Source organism: Pelodiscus sinensis, chromosome 3 (assembly GCF_049634645.1).
Source record: "Pelodiscus sinensis isolate JC-2024 chromosome 3, ASM4963464v1, whole genome shotgun sequence".
Lineage (NCBI taxonomy): Eukaryota > Metazoa > Chordata > Testudines > Trionychidae > Pelodiscus > Pelodiscus sinensis.
The window spans coordinates 193,725,821-193,743,088 of record NC_134713.1 but is presented as its reverse complement, the minus strand read 5'-3'; the positions used below and the strand labels follow the sequence as shown (position 1 = coordinate 193,743,088).

General features: G+C 45.0%; 1 protein-coding gene across 1 annotated transcript in view; it reads left to right on the top strand.

Annotated features, from left to right (window-relative positions):
- Positions 1-15,013, top strand: part of SNX5 (sorting nexin 5) — a 43,148-nt gene extending 28,135 nt beyond the window's left edge. Inside the window, exons 6-13 of the mRNA XM_075925752.1 lie at positions 1,079-1,174; positions 4,118-4,223; positions 4,307-4,382; positions 5,946-5,985; positions 6,068-6,154; positions 8,351-8,510; positions 13,364-13,449; positions 14,446-15,013. Of these exons, the coding sequence (XP_075781867.1) occupies positions 1,079-1,174; positions 4,118-4,223; positions 4,307-4,382; positions 5,946-5,985; positions 6,068-6,154; positions 8,351-8,510; positions 13,364-13,449; positions 14,446-14,496 (702 nt within the window). The 3' untranslated portion in view covers positions 14,497-15,013. The remainder of the gene's footprint in view (positions 1-1,078; positions 1,175-4,117; positions 4,224-4,306; positions 4,383-5,945; positions 5,986-6,067; positions 6,155-8,350; positions 8,511-13,363; positions 13,450-14,445) is intronic.
- Positions 15,014-17,268: the final 2,255 nt, after the last annotated feature.

The window sequence follows — 17,268 nt, the reverse complement described above, 5'->3', positions numbered from 1 at the left end:
GAGCCTCAAATATCAGCGTTCACATATATAAAGACCCAGAGAGATGAAGTGGATTTGAAGGGGTCCTAGAAATTGCAGTTTGATAAGTGTTTACAAATACTTTCATGAAATAAAACTGCCTTAAATGTTCTGACTACATAAGAAAAATAAGCCAGTAAAGTTACACCTTTTGATACTTACTAAAGCAAGTATTCACTGTAGTTAGGGAACTACCTTTCTGGTTATTATCTTTCAGTTTTAGAACTTGTAGACTGCATTCCCTCTGTTCTTTATAAAAACATGCACAGGGAGAAGAAACAAGCATTCTTGCTCTTCCAACCCTCTCTTGGTTTCTCCACTTCGAATAACTAGTTAGTGAATTGAACTAGTTAAATATACAAAAATGAAGAAAATATACAAAAATTAAGAAAACAATCTCGCTGCACAGAAGAGGCTACTATTAAGCTGGCTTAGCCCAGTGACCTTTTTTGAACTTCAGCAAGCACTTGGCAAATATTCTTTGTTTCAAAGTTTTACAGTAATTATAGGCCTTAACATAGGTTGTCAATTTTAGAATTAATTTTAAATAGGATTTATTTTTTAAAGAAAATGTACTTAAAGATTTAGAAAACAAAGTGTTTGTTTTTAATCTACCCTGATGAAATTCAGCTTTTTTGGAAAAGCCTGTGCACCTCAAACCCAGTGTCAGTCCCCCAACCGAAGGGGCTGCTGTGTAACATTACACAGCGGCTCTGCTTGGTGTGTTTCATCTTTATTCTGAGGGACTAAACTACATGGATTTTTTTGAATGCTCTTGGAGTGGTGGAAAAGGTAGTCACAACACCCCTGTTCACAAATGATTTCAGCACAGACTAGTTAACTCCCCATGTATCCAGCAATAGTCCCTTCCTTGCAAATAGATCTCTGGCACTACAACTTGAAAACAGGAATTCTAGTGGAAACTTGCAATTTAATAACTTAGTGCAGTCCAAACATCACTTTGCATGGTGCAGTCAAAACACCAAAGCCATATTAAACTTGAAGCTTGCCTTTGAACTACTTCATACTCCCCTAAAGCTGCCTTTTTGATTGTTTTTAGCTAAGTGTTCGGAGAAAAAATACAAAAGAGATGTTTGGTGGCTTTTTAAAAAGCATGGTGAAGAGTGCTGATGAAGTCCTCTTTTCTGGAGTTAAGGTAAGGATATTTTTTTCTCACTTCCGACAATCATAAGACTTTTTTCTCTTGCTTGATGTAGCTTTACTTTGTTCCTGATGCAGATTACGCCTAGTTCTCATTAACTCTTGTTACTCAATAACTTGCCTACCTCGTATCTACTATATCTGAAGATCAGTTAAGCTCCTCTGTTATAGAGTTAATGAGCCCTTGCTTGTTTCTGAATAGGTAAAACCTACCTGTGTAGAGAAGGTACATGGCTAGCAAGCTGGGGTTGGGTATTGGAGCCCATCCAAGTACTTGTTTCTTCTTTCAGGACATCTGAAGTTTCAGTACACTGAGGAGTCACCTAGAAATACCTGCTAATGACATTCATGACAGTTTATTTAACTCTTGGGCAAAAATGTGATGGTCGGCTCAGACCAACTATTGTCTACTGCTACTACTAAAATGCCTCCCCTCAGCTCCAGAAATCAAGATGTCCTACTGAAGGGCTCTTGGGCATCATCTCAGGGAACGCTTGTCAGCATGCAAGAAACTCCTTTTGGTGCTAGGCACTGGTGTGAACTCCTTTCCTCATGCTGAAGGAAGTATTAGGACTTTGAGAAGGAGAACCTCCCTCCCCAAGCTTTAGGAACACCAGCCAGTATTGCAATGTAACTCAGCTCAATCTCTAGGTACAGCCCAATATCGAATTCTCTAAGGGCAATCTCCAATTTGCCAGTAAACTGCTACCGTTATGCCAGAATCTCACTGCCAGCCGAGTCTGACTGGGAACAAATTACATTGGTGGCACCGATCTTCTGTTGGCCTTGTCCGAAGGCCATTTGGTAGCACTCAGTTGCTATGGAGAAGTCCAGCATTAAATAGAGCCTGCCACAAAGTCCTGTCCCACCTTGAATGTAGTAGGAGCCTGGGGGATGATTCTGGATGGCTTTAGTCCCCCCTCGGCATGCAGGTGACCCTTGTGATGGTCACCTGCTCTTCTCCAAGAGCAGACTCTGAAGAATTTCAACATGTATATGGAGCCACTGAGATGAATAGCAGCCTCCAATGACAGCAACACAGTGGGCACTGACTGTATCACCTTTACATCGCAAGCTTGTAGGACCATATCCTAGCTAGCCTGCATTCTGGCTGAGATGTTGCCCCTGTATGTACAGCCAGCTGAAGTCCTGGAAAGACAGGGTGGTACTGTTTGGCCTCTTAAAGAATTGGATTAAGATGGTCTGAAACCTATTCACCTGGACTCCCTGCATCTGAATAAACAGCTACCCATGAAACAGCTCATTCAAGAATAGTCTTCATTTGCAAAACCCTGTGTGGGGTTGACCTGGTACTGGAGGGACAGCCCTGTCCTGCCATAACACAATAGCATCATCCCACTGGAACAATTTGACTAAAGCATTGAGTGAAACCTTTGGAGACTGGCCACTCCACCTTCAGCAGAGCATAACTTCCCAAAGCCTAAGCTTTTCATAAGAAATGGTATAAAATCGGATCTAATAGGCCAACCCCTGACTGTACAGAGATCACTACAAAGAGGATTAGTTTTCATAGGTAGAGGAGGTGCTGACTGCCGGGACTGCACGTAGTAGCATAGACTTTAAGGTCAGAGGGGACCATTATGATCATCTAGTCTGACCCCCTGCACAGTGCAGGCCACAATCTCACCCATCCCTCCTAGAATAATCCTCTCACCTATATCTCACATATTGAAGCCTTCAAATACTTTGAAGACCCCAAGATGCAGAGAATCCTCCAGCTGTGATCTGTACCCCATGCTACAGAGGAAGGCGAAAAACCTTCAGGGCCTCTGCCAATCTACCCTGGAGGAAAATTCCTTCCCGACCCCAAATATGCCGATCAGCTAAACCCTGAGCATGTGGGCAAGACTCACCTTCCAGACACCCAGAAAGTTCTCTAGTGACTCCTATCGTCCTTCCATTGACCTATTTACCACTGATAATGAATGGTCAATTAGTTACCAAGATCATGTTATCTCATCAAACCATTCCCTTCATAAACCCATCTAGTTTAATCTTGAAGCCAGATCTCTTTTCCCCCATTACTTCCCTTGGAAGGCCATTCCGGAACCTCACTCCTCTAATGGTTAGAAACCTTTGTCTAATCTCCAGTCTAAACTTCCTACTGGCCAGCTTATATCCATTTGTTCTTGTGTCCACATTGGTATTAAGCTTAAATAATTCCTCTCCCTCCCTGGTATTTATCCCTCTAATATATTTGAAGAGTGCAATCTTGTCCCCCCTCAGCCTTCTTTTGGTTAAGGTAAACAAGCCAAGCTCCTTGAGCAGAGCTGTGTTAAATTAAATCCTAGAAATGGAGTCCATTTACCTGGACTTTCCTGATCTCTCTCAACAGCTTGCACTAATTTGCAGGTGCATCACATGTTGCAGCTGCACTGTTGAAGAGATGAATGTAAAAGTTTTTGGTTTTTTTTCCAGTTACCACCTCTTACTTTGAACACACAAGCAGAAGACACTAAAGTCAAGTGGATTACCATGTTGATGAATTTGGCTGCACTAAATACAAAACACTAATTTTTACACTACATTCTATAACTGCAACCATAACTTCTGCACTCTGGGCTCTTTAAAACTGCTACCCATCACATGGCCCTGGCCTGGGGAATGAGGCTTGTGCAACATCACTTAACTTGCAGCCCATTACACCACAGGGCTCTCTAGTAGCAACCCAAGTTATAGAGAGGCACATCAAAAGGAAAGTTAAAATTCAGTGCACTGGACTAAGGACTCCATCACCTTATCGAAAAGAGGAAACTTGTAGCTTTGGCTGGTTTCACTGTGTAGCCTCCCCTTCATGGTATAGGGGAGTCCTACCTGACGAGATGCATTACATAGGAGCAAAGTTTAAGATCTCCTTGTAACTGAAGGAGATGCTAATCCTCTTAGTGCAGATCTGACCAATCGTATTCTCTTTCAGGAGGTAGATGACTTCTTTGAGCAAGAGAAGACCTTTCTCATAAACTACTACAACAGGATCAAGGATTCATGTGCAAAAGCAGATAAGATGACAAGATCACATAAAAGTGAACCTTTAACAAACTTTTTCTATGTAAATTGTCTGTGTTGCTTGGAGACCAAACTGAAAGCCCTGTCCTTGTTCCTGCAGATGTTGCAGATGACTACATCCACACATCAGCTTGCTTGAGCAGCCTGGCTTTAGAAGAGCCCACAGTTATTAAAAAGTAAGCAAAGCTGCTAACAGTTCAGTGAATACCTGGTCTTGGATTTGTGTGAGAGCTCCCATTTTAATCCCGCTAGACTATAAACTGACTCCTGGCTTTGTCTGAGGTCCCTCCCTTGGTAACTGGTGGATCTGCCATTGGTGTTCAGAATGTGGTTCTTGACTGGGACTCCAGGTGGCATACCAAGCTCTTTGTAGCCACATATTCAGTTCTGCTTAACATCTTTCCTAGCTAGGATGCTAGTTAATCCAGGAGCTCTGGACGGTTAACACCGGGCACAACACCAAACTGTGGCCTTATAGAAGCCATGTCTAATGTGTAACTTGAGTTTGTACCCTGGGCATGACAGGCTTGTCTGTAAACATGTCACATGTGGACACATGACCAATACCCGTGGTGACCGCCAATCATGTGTACAGCCAGTCCCCGGGTTACATGGATCTGACTTGCATCGGATCCCTACTTACAAACGGGGTGAGGCAACCCTGCACTAGCTGCTTCCCCCCAGCAGACCAGGGAGATGCGAAGCTAGCGCCCCCCCCCCCACCCCCCCCAGCAGACCAGGGAGACGCGGAGCGGCTTTTCTCAGCAGACACCTCAGCTTGAGAATAAAGGACTGAGGGAAGTGAGGGGTGGGAGAATAAAACTGAGCTCTGGAGAAATGTTTGGCTAGAGTTTTCCCTACAATATGTACCAGTTCCGACTTACATACAAATTCAACTTAAGAACAAACCTAGAGTCCCTATCTTGTACGTAACCCTGGGGACTGCCTGTACTTTGCTTGGAGCCTGTGGTGGTCCAACACGTGTCTGTCTTCCCACAATGAGATCAGAATTTGTAGTATAGAAGGGACCCTGGCTACCTGTAAACAGGCTGGCCAGTCTTCCTGCTTCCTAGCCCCTGTAACCAGGCTGCAGTAGAGTACATAGCCTTTGGGATGTAGAGTAGGAGCACTTGCAACATATGAGACTTCCTATATTCTGCTAGAGGGGCAAGGGGTCGCAGTCAGCATCTTTCTATAGTGCACAGATACCATTGAGTGAGCATTTGTGTGTTTGGACAAACGCTGACGTAACTGTCTACACCAAGGTTCTCTTAATGCAAGTCAACAAGTGTTAATTTGTTAACATGTTGGTTTTGACTGGACTGCAACTGCTATGAAAAATTGCCTTGTGTACCAGGCTTGATTGATTTGTAGGTATAAGTGTGGTGCAATACAAAATGTCTGCCTCTAAAGAGGTTTTCTGTAAGCATTGTTAAGCACTGCTTCACAGCTCTAGAGCTTCAAAGCAGGCCTGTTGGAAAAGAGCTTACAAGTTGGATAGCTCAGAAACCGGATAAAGTTAAAAGCTTCTTCTCTTTTTTGCTCAGCTTTCAGTTTCAGTCCCGACACACTTCCTTACCTGTACTTGAACTTCCTTATTCAAATAGGGACTTGTACACTGGTGCAGGGTTAGACAAACTTGTGTAGCATTCAAGTAGAAACCTAATCACTCTTGCATTCTACATGAGACTTCCATGAAATACAGATAAACTCACTGCTTTCTTTGTGCTTCTTTTTAGGTACTTGTTGAAAGTTGCAGAGCTCTTTGAAAAACTCAGGGTAAGAGCTTCTTTGAAGAACTATCAATCTAGGTGTCACTGTCTCTTATTACGTCACTCCTATCTACCCCTTTCTTCTGTAGAAGGTAGAGAATCGGGTTTCATCTGACGAAGACTTAAAGCTGTCGGAATTGTTAAGATACTACATGCTCAACATCGAAGCTGCAAAGGTGAGCCACATCTGTAATGCTCTCCTCCGGTGGTATTCCTTAAACGGAGTTGCTAACTTGCTGATTAGCATGTGAGTTTGTGGGTAAACAAACCTGAATACCCCATAGCAAAGAATGTCTCAGATAAATGGACTGTACATGTTTTCTGGGCTTTAATCCAGAGGGGTGGAGTAGGAAAGTGGGATTTGAGGGGATCCTGGACATCCTGCTAGTCCCACCAAAACCAGGGATCTGCTAGCTGACAGCTAAAATAGCTCAGCAGTGGGAGACTCAGTGGTAAAAAGGGAGCTTTGGCTACCTCAAATGTAAGGGATTCTTATTGCCCAGCTAGGCTGGATTCAGAACAGCATCCCCAAGGAGAAGCAGTGTATCTCATGCTACAGACCAGGATGGTGACACGTGTCCAGGCTGATTAGAGAAACTATAAAAATAGAAAACTTAGCAATAGAGGATGTCAACTATCCCCATGTTGACTGGGTATATGTTGCCTCAGAATGGGATGCAGATTGTTTCTAGATCCCATTAATGACTTCTTCTGAGTGCCTAGTCCTGAAATGCAGAAGCACTACTTGACTTAGTGCTAAGTAGAGCATAGAACCTGGTCCAAGAGGTGAATATAGTTGAGTTGATTAATAGCAACTGTAATAGAATTACCCATCCTCCGGGGGGGGGGGGGGGGGGGGAGAAGATGGGGGAGGGGGAGGGGCAGACCAAAGACTCACCCCAGTAGCATTATCCTCCAAGGGTAGCTACACAAAAAAGAGGAAGGGAATTAAAAGGAATAAAGACATGAGTGAATGCCTGCAAGTTGCAGGGGAAACTTTAAAAAACAAAAACCCACACCATTATCGAGGCTCACGTGAAATGTATACTCCAATGAAGAGAGAATAGTAAGAGGACCCTCCAAGCCACCATTTCTAATCAGTAAGAGGCTGTTAAAGGCATCCTTTAAGAATTGGAGGCCCTGTCCCTACTGAAGACACCAGAAAGGAGCACAGGCTCTGGCAAGCGAAGTGTAAAACTACAACTAGACAGGCCGAAACAAATTTGAAGAGCAACTGGCAGAAGACGGACATCCGTAATCCTAATGCTGCTCCCGTCGTAGCAATAGTATCCACTGACTCCAATGAGGAGAAACTTAACTCTGTGGAGAACAGTTTCAAAAGCCTCACCCTTCATGCTTGAGATGAAAAATGGCTCCTGCCACTTCTCGTTCCTTTGTCATGGATTTGGCGTGATGTTCAGATTGCCTTAGCTCAAGTTTATGGTGAGACCTTCCGTAGACCATCGAGAGCAAGCTTCGTTGCTGGTGAATCTTCCCTTCTGGTCTTACTGATAACGTTACTAAGGAAGGTGCCATGCTGCACTTCAGGAGATGTTGAAAATAGGGCAGACTGACCCCAGCATCGCTAGTGGTCTGCATCAGGTGTGTACCATGGTGCAGGCAATAAATGAGGGTCCTGCACTTGGTCATTCAGGAAAATGCACTATGAACACTAGCTCCTCCAAGAGCAGCTTCCATATCCTAAGCAGTTTTACAGAGCATTGTACAGCTATTTGTTTATCCAGAAGTGTCCTGTTCGGTACAGTATTTCTAGCTAAGTAGCTACAGGACTATTGTGTCTCTAGGTGCTTAAGGAATGGCATTAATGGCTGCAAAAAGGCCTGCCGAAGTACTCTGTCCAGGATCTGGATGTTGGAAGGGAAGGCAACCCCACGGCTCTGATAAGGGCGTGGACAAAATTGGCTTGGATGAAGGGGAGAAGACAGTGGCCTAAAGAGTTCTAAAATTCTGGTGTGGCTTTAAGTGTAAAGTCTCTCTCCTGGAGCATCTTTTCTAGCCTCCATAAATAGCTGCTCCTGCACCAGAAGGCTACTTTCAGACTCTTCATGCTTTTTCTAAGAGGTGGGATCAAGTGCTCTGCTAGCTGAGATGTAGTTTGTGTGAGGCCTTTTATTTGCCTTCATAGCAAGGAGCTTGTGCTCCTTTCTGGTTTTCCTCAGTAGGCCTGGACCTCCCATTTTTTAAAGGATGCCTTTAACAGCCTGTTTAGTCATGGTGATGTTTTTCCGGGGGTCCTTTTACTATTTTTTTTTAAATTGATCATACAAAGCACAGAATCCAGAGCCAACTTAGTGATGCTATGTATACAAATAAAAGTAACATCCCTCCCTCCCTCCTTTCCTTTAAAAAAGGATCTTCTGTACAGACGTACCCGGGCCCTTGTGGACTTTGAAAATTCAAACAAAGCCCTGGACAAAGCTAGACTGAAAAGCAAAGATGTCCGACTGGCAGAGGCACATCAACAAGCCTGCTGCCAGAAGTTTGAAAAGCTTTCTGAGTCAGCAAAAGAAGGTAACACAACATCACCCTGCAATAAATTCTTTTTTTTTTCTCTGCATCCACGCCAGGCCTCTTCTAGAGGGACTCGATCCATAGTAACACCACAGTACACTCCCAACAGCTCTCCAAAAATCTCATTTCTCCTAACTCACTTCTCTCTAGGCTAGCAGGTTCTCTGAGTAACAGTCAAGTGAACAGACCAATCTCAGCATCCATAAATGTCCCTTTCTAGTAAATCTGACTCCAATTAAATGTTCAGTCTTCTGGTCGTCTTCAACTAGTAGATCATCGTATCCCCGAAGCAAAACTGGGGCCTACTTATGCTGCTTTAATTGTCCTGCATTGTCCTTTTGGGTTGAAGCTTTGTTCTTGCTCTCTTCCCCCAAAGGCAACTTCACAAGTAAATCAATGGTATGGATCAGTCCACTTAGAGCAGTATTTGACTCATGCAGGCCTCGTGTGAGGCATTGGATGGACAGCAAAACAAAGCTCTTCTGATCAGCGCCTGTGCACACGAGGGAAGCAGCCTTTCCTGAGTCTTGTTTCCCGACAATCCCCACTCCCAAAGCTGTGCTTCCAGCTTTGGAGCCCATTTTAGTGCAGCATGTGCAGGTTTAATGTACCCTCAGCTGATCAGGTGTGATCTGGCCAGCAGTATACACAGTCCCAGAGCATCCATGCAGGACTGCAGTGTCTCTTGTGGCCACTTGGAAACCGGCACACATCGCCTCAGGCGTACGGGGCTGGAGCTTCAGAACTCGGAGCAGGAGGGACTCTTCTGACTAGCCTGTGTCTGAAGGAAAAACCCGACTTGGAAAACAGATGCGAAGGTTTCAGTATGCATCACCGAGCACATGCTGAGGTGCAGAACAGTGCAGCTGCATTGCAGCTAGAGCAGAGAACTGAGAATTTGACTCATACGTGGCGATCTGCCTCTGACTTGTGTTAGGGTAGGTCGCTAACCTCTTGGCGCTGCAGCTGATGACCTCTAAAACCATTATTTACTTAGAAGGAACTGCACCGCCCACCCAAGGCGCACATGTATGCGGCTGCATGCACACAATTCTCCACCCGCCCACCTCCTTGGCAGTGCCGCATGGGAGCTCTCACTTTTCTGCAGGAAGGAGAGTGGCCCGATGGGTTCCTGCTCCAGTGGCAACCATGTAGCCTCGCTGGCGGGGTTGCATGGCGGGCGGCTGCCCTGGTGTGCCGCAGCTAGCACTGGGCCGCAGTGAAGTGGGTGAATATTCTTATTCTCCAGAACTTCTCTGGAGTCAGCCCAAAGCATACCATAGAGGGGGAATAAAGGAAGGGCTTGTTGGCTCATCTCTGGGAGTGTTTATAGAAGAAACCTGTGTTTGTACTTGAGAGAATTTCACAGGCTCTATTTAAGGGGGACAATGTAACATTGTTATATGCATGCATGCATACACGCGCGCACTCTTGTTGTTGCTTAAAGTTACCAGTTTGTTGCTCTCATTAACTCACTGGCCAGGTGAGTTAAATGCGAGGGGGAGGAGCAGGGCTTCTCTAGGTCTAGATCAGCCCTCTGATCTTGACAAGACCCAAAGAGTCATACAAGACACTCCATCTTTTATAGGACTTTTCTCCCATTTAGGTCTATGCATTCTGCTGAGTCAGTTCTTAATCACCATCCCTTCCGTTTATCTGGAAGTTGTTGTTCTTTGTCATCTAGCCTCGGTATATTGTTGCCTCCTTCCCAGTGTTGCTCTTAACGCCAAGGCTCTGTCCTGCACTGGTCTGCCTTTATTTTGGGCCCAGTTGATAGCACCTGAGTCTTCTAGTTCCTTGTCCTGCTTCTTTGACCGTCTGGACTCTGAAACTGTTGAGCCTACGAGTTATCTTTCTCCAGACACTCATGTTCCACCCTCATTCACTCCCCTTTGGGAGCTGCACAGCTCTCACATGGGAAAAGAGACAATTGTCTGCAAAGGGTATCTGTCTGTTTCCAATACAAAGCTTCTGCTAGTACAAACTTTTAATCCTCATGTTTTCTTAACACAATCTGTTCTAATTACTCCTAAGAGCAACAGCGTGAATCATACTGAATCACAAGGATCCTTCCAATCTTTCTGCCTTGACATCAGATACAAACACAAGCAATCAGCCTTATGGATCTTTATTAAGGGCCTAGAAGACTGTTCTTCCCTGCTAACCAGAGTAGGGCAGCTGGCAGAGTTATAGTTGCTTAACATTTATTCTCACACTAGTCATTAAGCGCATCACATAAACCTTCTAAAACTGTCTACTCCTGTTAAAAGCAGTCATTTATTAGTAGAAAAGAGATCAAGGAAATCTCTGCTCTGTTCCCCTCTCTCAAATATGCATGCACATTAGTTATCCGTTCAGGTGTCTTCCATAAAGGTGCTAGGTTTCCCCCTCCTCCTTCATGGAACTTTGAGATTTATATTTACTCAGAATATTTATAACATTGACCATTGTCTGCAGCTTCTGGTCTGTGACTTTAACAGTCCCAGCTGTAGCTTCATGGAGAAGGGGGAAACATGCAATACGAATCTGAACAGAATAGAAGCCATTGAACAACTTACATACAAATGGGTTGAAACCCAAGTACTATCTCTTGGTTATCCCAATCATCAGGATCGTTCATATTCAGATCCAAACTTCTTATTTGGTACATTTAAGAGCGCCAAGAATTGAAAATTTTATCCAAACATCTCAGTGTTTGGGGACTTCCAGAACACAGACCTACTCCCACTTGTAACATGTCCACACATCCCTTTTTTTGGTCTGTTTGTTCAATAGCTCTAGCGCCGTGCTAGCCATTCCTTCTCATCCTGCATGAGAACCCTGAACAGTTGCTGTCAAACTAGTTCTGCCAGTGGTCTTATAGCTAGAGCCGGGCTACACTATAAAAATTGATATGCTTGGGAAATCTTCACGCTGCTGAAAGTACAGGTGCTCAGACTTTCAGTAGTGATCCCCCTACCCTCTCTGCAGGAATGTGGGAAGGAGGATAGCTTTGTAGTAGCATATCCCCCTACCTTGTGTGGTGAATGTGGAATTTGCCTGTAGAAAGTTTCACCTCCTCACTTGGATCTTTAGGGACACAGTCTGCCCCAATATAAAGCTAACGCTTTATTAAACGTGCACCTGAGAACCTTCTTTTAAAGAATGACCAAGACCTTTCACTGATAACTGCAGGCTTACAACAGTAGAAATGATCTTATTTTTGTCTACAAAAAATTGCATCCTTTTCTTTGAAGGCCTGTATAGAAGAATCTGTCTCTTTTCATGGGTAGCTGCTTCTGAACAAGTTAGAAAGTACCTATGTCTTACCTCTCATGTGCTATGCTCACTAGAAGATTTACCCAGTGTTGCTTGGTTCCTTAGCTCATAGTTTTGTTTTTCATTTAAATCATTGCTCTGTAGCTTATGTGAATGGAGTCTGCAAATGTACAGTTTACAAGACAGACAGACTTTAAATGTGTGTTAATGGAGGAAAGTTTATATGCCCTGTATCTTTTTAAATAACTTGTCACCTCAGCACAGGCCGGTTTTGCCATAAGGGAGCCTGAGGGATCATCTAGCCCAGCTGGGAAGAGGGTCTTGGAGAAGACTATAAACAGGAAGTTGGCTACTTAAAATTTTATAGCACTTTCTTATTTGATGTCATCTCAAACATTTCAAGTTATGTACCTTGTTAATTATCGCTGGTTTTAGTAGTCTTTCTTCCAGAACAATTAAAACAAACAAGATATTTGTTAACTTGGGTGCTACAATAACACGCACCTGAACAAGCACACAGCCTCACTATTGGTGCACAAGACCAAACTCCCTCTGCTCACAGATGGAAAACATTAGTGGGAATACTGTTAATGCTGGATTTAAGGATCTCTTATGGAAAGTACTTTGTCAAGTGCTGAAAGTTCCTGTGATATTGAAGGACTAAAGATCTGGCTACTCAGGGTACCCGCTTTAGACTACACTTGCGTACCTACTCTGGAGTTTCCTTAAAGCAAAAACCAGTTGATTCCCATTTCTGCTGGACTGTCTATGGAGTATCTAGTCAAGGTCTGTCTCATGCTCTTTCGTTTACCTTGCAATTCTTCGTATGCTATAGGCATTCTGCAAGTGTGGTTTTATGAGTAGGAACCTTAATGTAGGACCAAGCAGGGAAGGGGTGCAAATTTGTAAGCAAATGAGGTAAACCATGTGCTGTCTAGCTGGTGCTGTGTTGGGTCCTCATGCTCCATGCAGTTCTCTTGTGTCCCTAGAGTGTCTTGCAATCTAGCAATGGGTAGTCCCTCGTCTGATCTGCCTCCTTGGAGAGGGCAGGGGCAACGCCAGCCGTTCAAAACCCCTTCCTAGTGTAGGCAAGCCACGCTTCCTGTCTCCCTCAGACGCCACGTGCAAGGACTCGAGCCCCTGTCAAGCAGTGCTTAAATGGAGTTGGCTCTCCCTCTTGTGTGGTACAGCCCTATAATCACTCTCCCTGTGCGGCGAAGGAGTTCAAAGTCCAGATTCCTGGGCTGTTGTACAGTGCCACTCTATTGCTTTTATACTCTCCTTCAAGGAGGAGACAGGAGGCCTTAAGGCCTAATCCTTGGAGCACTGGACTGATTCCCTTCAGAATTTTAACTCCTTGGGGACACTAACTCGGAGGAGGAGCAAGGCAGGGGTGTCCAACCCTCTCTAAGTGCTGAACGCTGCTTGCAACTATCCACATGGAAACGTTGCCAATTAAAACCCGAAGTTGTGTGGACGGAATGTTTGCCTGTGGGGGAAGTGGAGGGCAGGTGGGGGAAGTGAAGGGCGGGTCCCTTTATGTTCCTACCTTCCCCAGTAGATAATGTTCATAGAGTCCCTCCCTGCTGTTGTAGAACTGAACAACTTCAAACGGAAGAGAATAGCAGCCTTTCGGAAAAATCTAATTGAAATGGCTGAACTGGAAATCAAGCATGCGAAGGTAAGCAGTCTCACCAGGGGCTTCATGCAACAGGCTGTACGACTTCAGGGATTGCACAAGCTCTCACCCTTCCTCCCGGTGACATTGACTTTTTTACCCTGGCTGCATTACAGTGGGTTGTTCTCTCCTTTGTAGGGTTAGGAAACTGCTTTGCACGCTTTACACGGAAAGTTCACTTTACCTCATTTGTTTTAAATTGGCTTGTCACCTTTCGTATCCTCTGAGCACCCTCCATCCTGCGCAGGATTGACTATCCAGTGGGGATGATGAGGCTGCTTGTAGGACCCTGGCCTCAATTGCTGTACTTGTAGAGAATTCTGCAGAAGAAAATAGGATCCAATTCTCCTGCAGAAGAAAATAGGATCCAATTCTCCTGGATCTCCCACAAACTTGGTGCTGAGTGAGCCACTGTGTTCCTCCATCCTCAGAGCCCAACTTGAGACACTGAGGCCTCATTCTCAAGAGGGCTGAGCACTCGGATCTCCTGCCCATGCTCAGCACCCTCTGAATAATCCAACTGCAGGTGTATCCTGTTGGGCAGTGATCCTTCAGAGCTCCATAGCTGGTGGATACTTGCTGATCCTGGCCTGGAATCTTCCTGTGCCTCAGTTCCCCAGCTGTACAATGGGGATGGTACATCCCATTTAGAGTTCCACAGAGGAGCTTGAAAATGCTTGTTTATAGTGAGCACTTACTGAGATGGGTCCCATAAGTGGATGAGGAGAGTGACCTTGTAATTAAGGACCATTTATGCGTCAAGGGGCAGAATTAAGGTTGCAGAAGCAACCTTAATTTTGGCACGTCCAAAGTGGAAGGCTTGTCTCTGCAGCCTTAGCATCCTTCACGTGATCTGTGCAGTGATGACGTTAACCATAGCTTTCAGGCCTTGAGAGGGCGGAAAGTACTTTCCATTTCTGAGGCCACCAAATCAAGCTCACATGTTTCTAGGCTTTTTAATCCCATGCCTCTCACTCAGAATTAACTCTTCCCTTCCAGAACAATGTCTCTCTCCTGCAAAGCTGCATGGACTTGTTCAAGAACAACTAAGGCACCTTTCATCTGACAGAATGTGGGGGGAAAAAACACATCAGTTGCACTCGACAGCCATGGGGAAATGTATATCTAGCTTGACTTCATTAGGTTAAAATACATGAAGACGCTGTCTTGAGCTCTTTGGCTAATACCTACCCATGTTGACATCAACATATGGGCTTCCATGGTATAAATGAAAGCTGAATTGCGTATGAATTACTTGGATGTAGCTAACTTCCGGTTGAGTTAATATCAAAGTACAAGTACTAGATTCTGGAACATGGACCAGTTTTCTAATGATGGAGAAAACAGCCCCTTTTTACCAAGGATGGCATTGCAATCTGTGTCTATGTAGCCCAAACTATCTGTGTCAAGTTCATATTTGGGGAGATCTTATGTACAACATTCTTAAGCAGTTTTATAAGTCCGCTTCATAGAGAGATTTCTACTACAATGTATTTTGGATTTCTATAACTACATTCAGAATTTGTACAATCGGCAATACAGCAAAAATAAACGTCTCATACTATTACGTGTGTCTACATCTTATGTAGTAGACCGTCTTTGTGTGGTATTTAAACCTCCAAGTAGTTTAGAAAAAGGAAGCCTTTTAAGATATCCAGCAACGTAACTATTTTCATATCGAACCTGGAAGATTGTTCCAATTAGAAGGCAAACAAGACTCAGATTGGTAGTTGGTTTTGGTCTGATTTTTCTCACCAACAACTTTACAGATGCACAACATGATCCAGTAGGAAACTGAAAGGTTTTTTGACCTGAAGTGGCTGATGGACTTGACCTCCTGCCTTGAAAATCTACAGTTTTGCCAGGGTTGCTAACTCACAAATTTCATTTACAGACCAGACAGGAAAAATGTTTGGACAGATGCATTTTTATGGACATAATTTTTATACTATATTAAGACAACATAAATGGCCAAAAGTGAAAAGTAATTGTCGTCATTCATACATCACAAACAATATGCTATTTAACTCACTTTCATTTAGTTAGTCATGGTCCTGGAAGTTTTCCATTTTGTGATTGTACATCCGACCACTAAACAACTAAAATGTCCAATTTCCCGTTGCTCTGCAGTAAAACTGCTGAAGCAGCACATAAATTTGATTGCTATAGAATAATTGCTGTCTTTTGAAATTTTATTGCACTTTTACAAAATTTAGACATGTCCAATTTCAGCCAATTTTTTTTAGCAACCCTGGTTCTTGCTCTACTTGATATCCTGGCAGTTTGAGGGGAAAACAGAACTGACAGCTGAGCTCCAGTTGGGTGTTGGGAAGAAGTACAACCTGCTGATGTGCTCGTAAAGGAGTGGAAGGCAAATTGGGTGTTGTCCATGCAAGGGTGGACAAGCGGAACTCGTGCGGCATGCTTCTGTAAACAGCTGAATTTCATTATTCTGGCAGATGCTTTGTGCTTATATAGCTCTTCATCTGCTCTCAAAGCAGTTTGTAAAGAGGAGCAATAATCCTGTATTGAGCAGGGGTGGCTGCTCACCCCCAAGGGGAAGAACCGCTCTCCGAGCCCATGTGGGCCAAGCTTGGTCCTGCCCCTCTAACTCTCCGGAGGCCGAGGGGCAGGGCAGGTGGGATAAAAGCCCAGCTCAGGAGCCTCTGCAAGGTCTGAGGACTGGCCTGGACCACTGACCCCTGCTCTGAAGAGGAGGCCACCTTTAGTCTGCCAGAGGGTGCAGACAATGACGGGAGCTGGCAGCCTGGGTGGCTCCAGGTAGAGTCAGGAAGTGGTCCAGGGGAAGCAGACGACGGCCAGGCTGATCTTATGAAACTTCAGTGTCAGTGTGGTGTGGGCTGGATCCCTGCTGATCCCAGTGGCAGCCCAGGTTGCCACTGCTAGGGTCCTGGGCTGGGATTTGGTGGAATAGGGAGGGCCCATGTCCCCCCTGCCACCCTACATACCGGATGGCAATCTCCCCTCCCCTCTCTTACCTAGGGAACTGCATTCGTGTTGCTGCCCCACCCTGAACTAGGACCTGGGTTTACTAGCTGTTGTTGGGCCCATCCTGTACTCTGGGCCAGAGGCTTAAAGGGGTACTGCTGGGCATTAATTTACAGGCTGGAGTACAGGTCAGGGGCACAAGACTAAGCCAGCCAGTGGCAGTGATGAGAAGAAAGCCCAGCTCTCCAGAGTTCCAATCCAGTAGCGTAAACTAGTCACTTCACAGTTTAGCTGGGGGGGACCAGTTTAGCTGGGCAGTAAAAGCCCTGCCTGAAATGCAGCTTGGTCGTCCCAATCCACAGTGCATCTCTTCCCTGAGTTGCTCCGTCCTGTTCTTGGACATCTGAGTGCAACTTTGTCCCTGCCTCCACCCAATGTGAGCCCTTCCGCCTTTCTGAGATGGGTGGAAACCAACACAAGACAGTCCAACCGTTTGCTGGTGCTTCTCCTAAAGGCCTTGGCTCTGATCTGACAGCCTTGTTCCAGGGGCTGCTTGGAGGCCAGTTTGCAGTCTGGTGAGAGTCAGTAGGTGAAGCGTTGCTTTTGGGGGGTGGGGATGGCGCGGCATAAGAGAATAAAGCTTAACCCTAAAATGGGCAAAGGATCTGTACACAACTTTGCCTAAAATAGGGAAAATAGCTTTGCCTGGTCCCTGCTGCCTTGTGACTAGAGACGGAGTAGCTTCTCCAAGCCTGCTTTGCTGGAAGTTCAGTGTTTCACTCACATGGTGAGCTGTCAACCATGAAGGCTTCTTCCCCCTCCCCTGCTGTTGACATTGCTCGGCTAGCTGTCGCCGTTCTGCTGCCAGTCTGG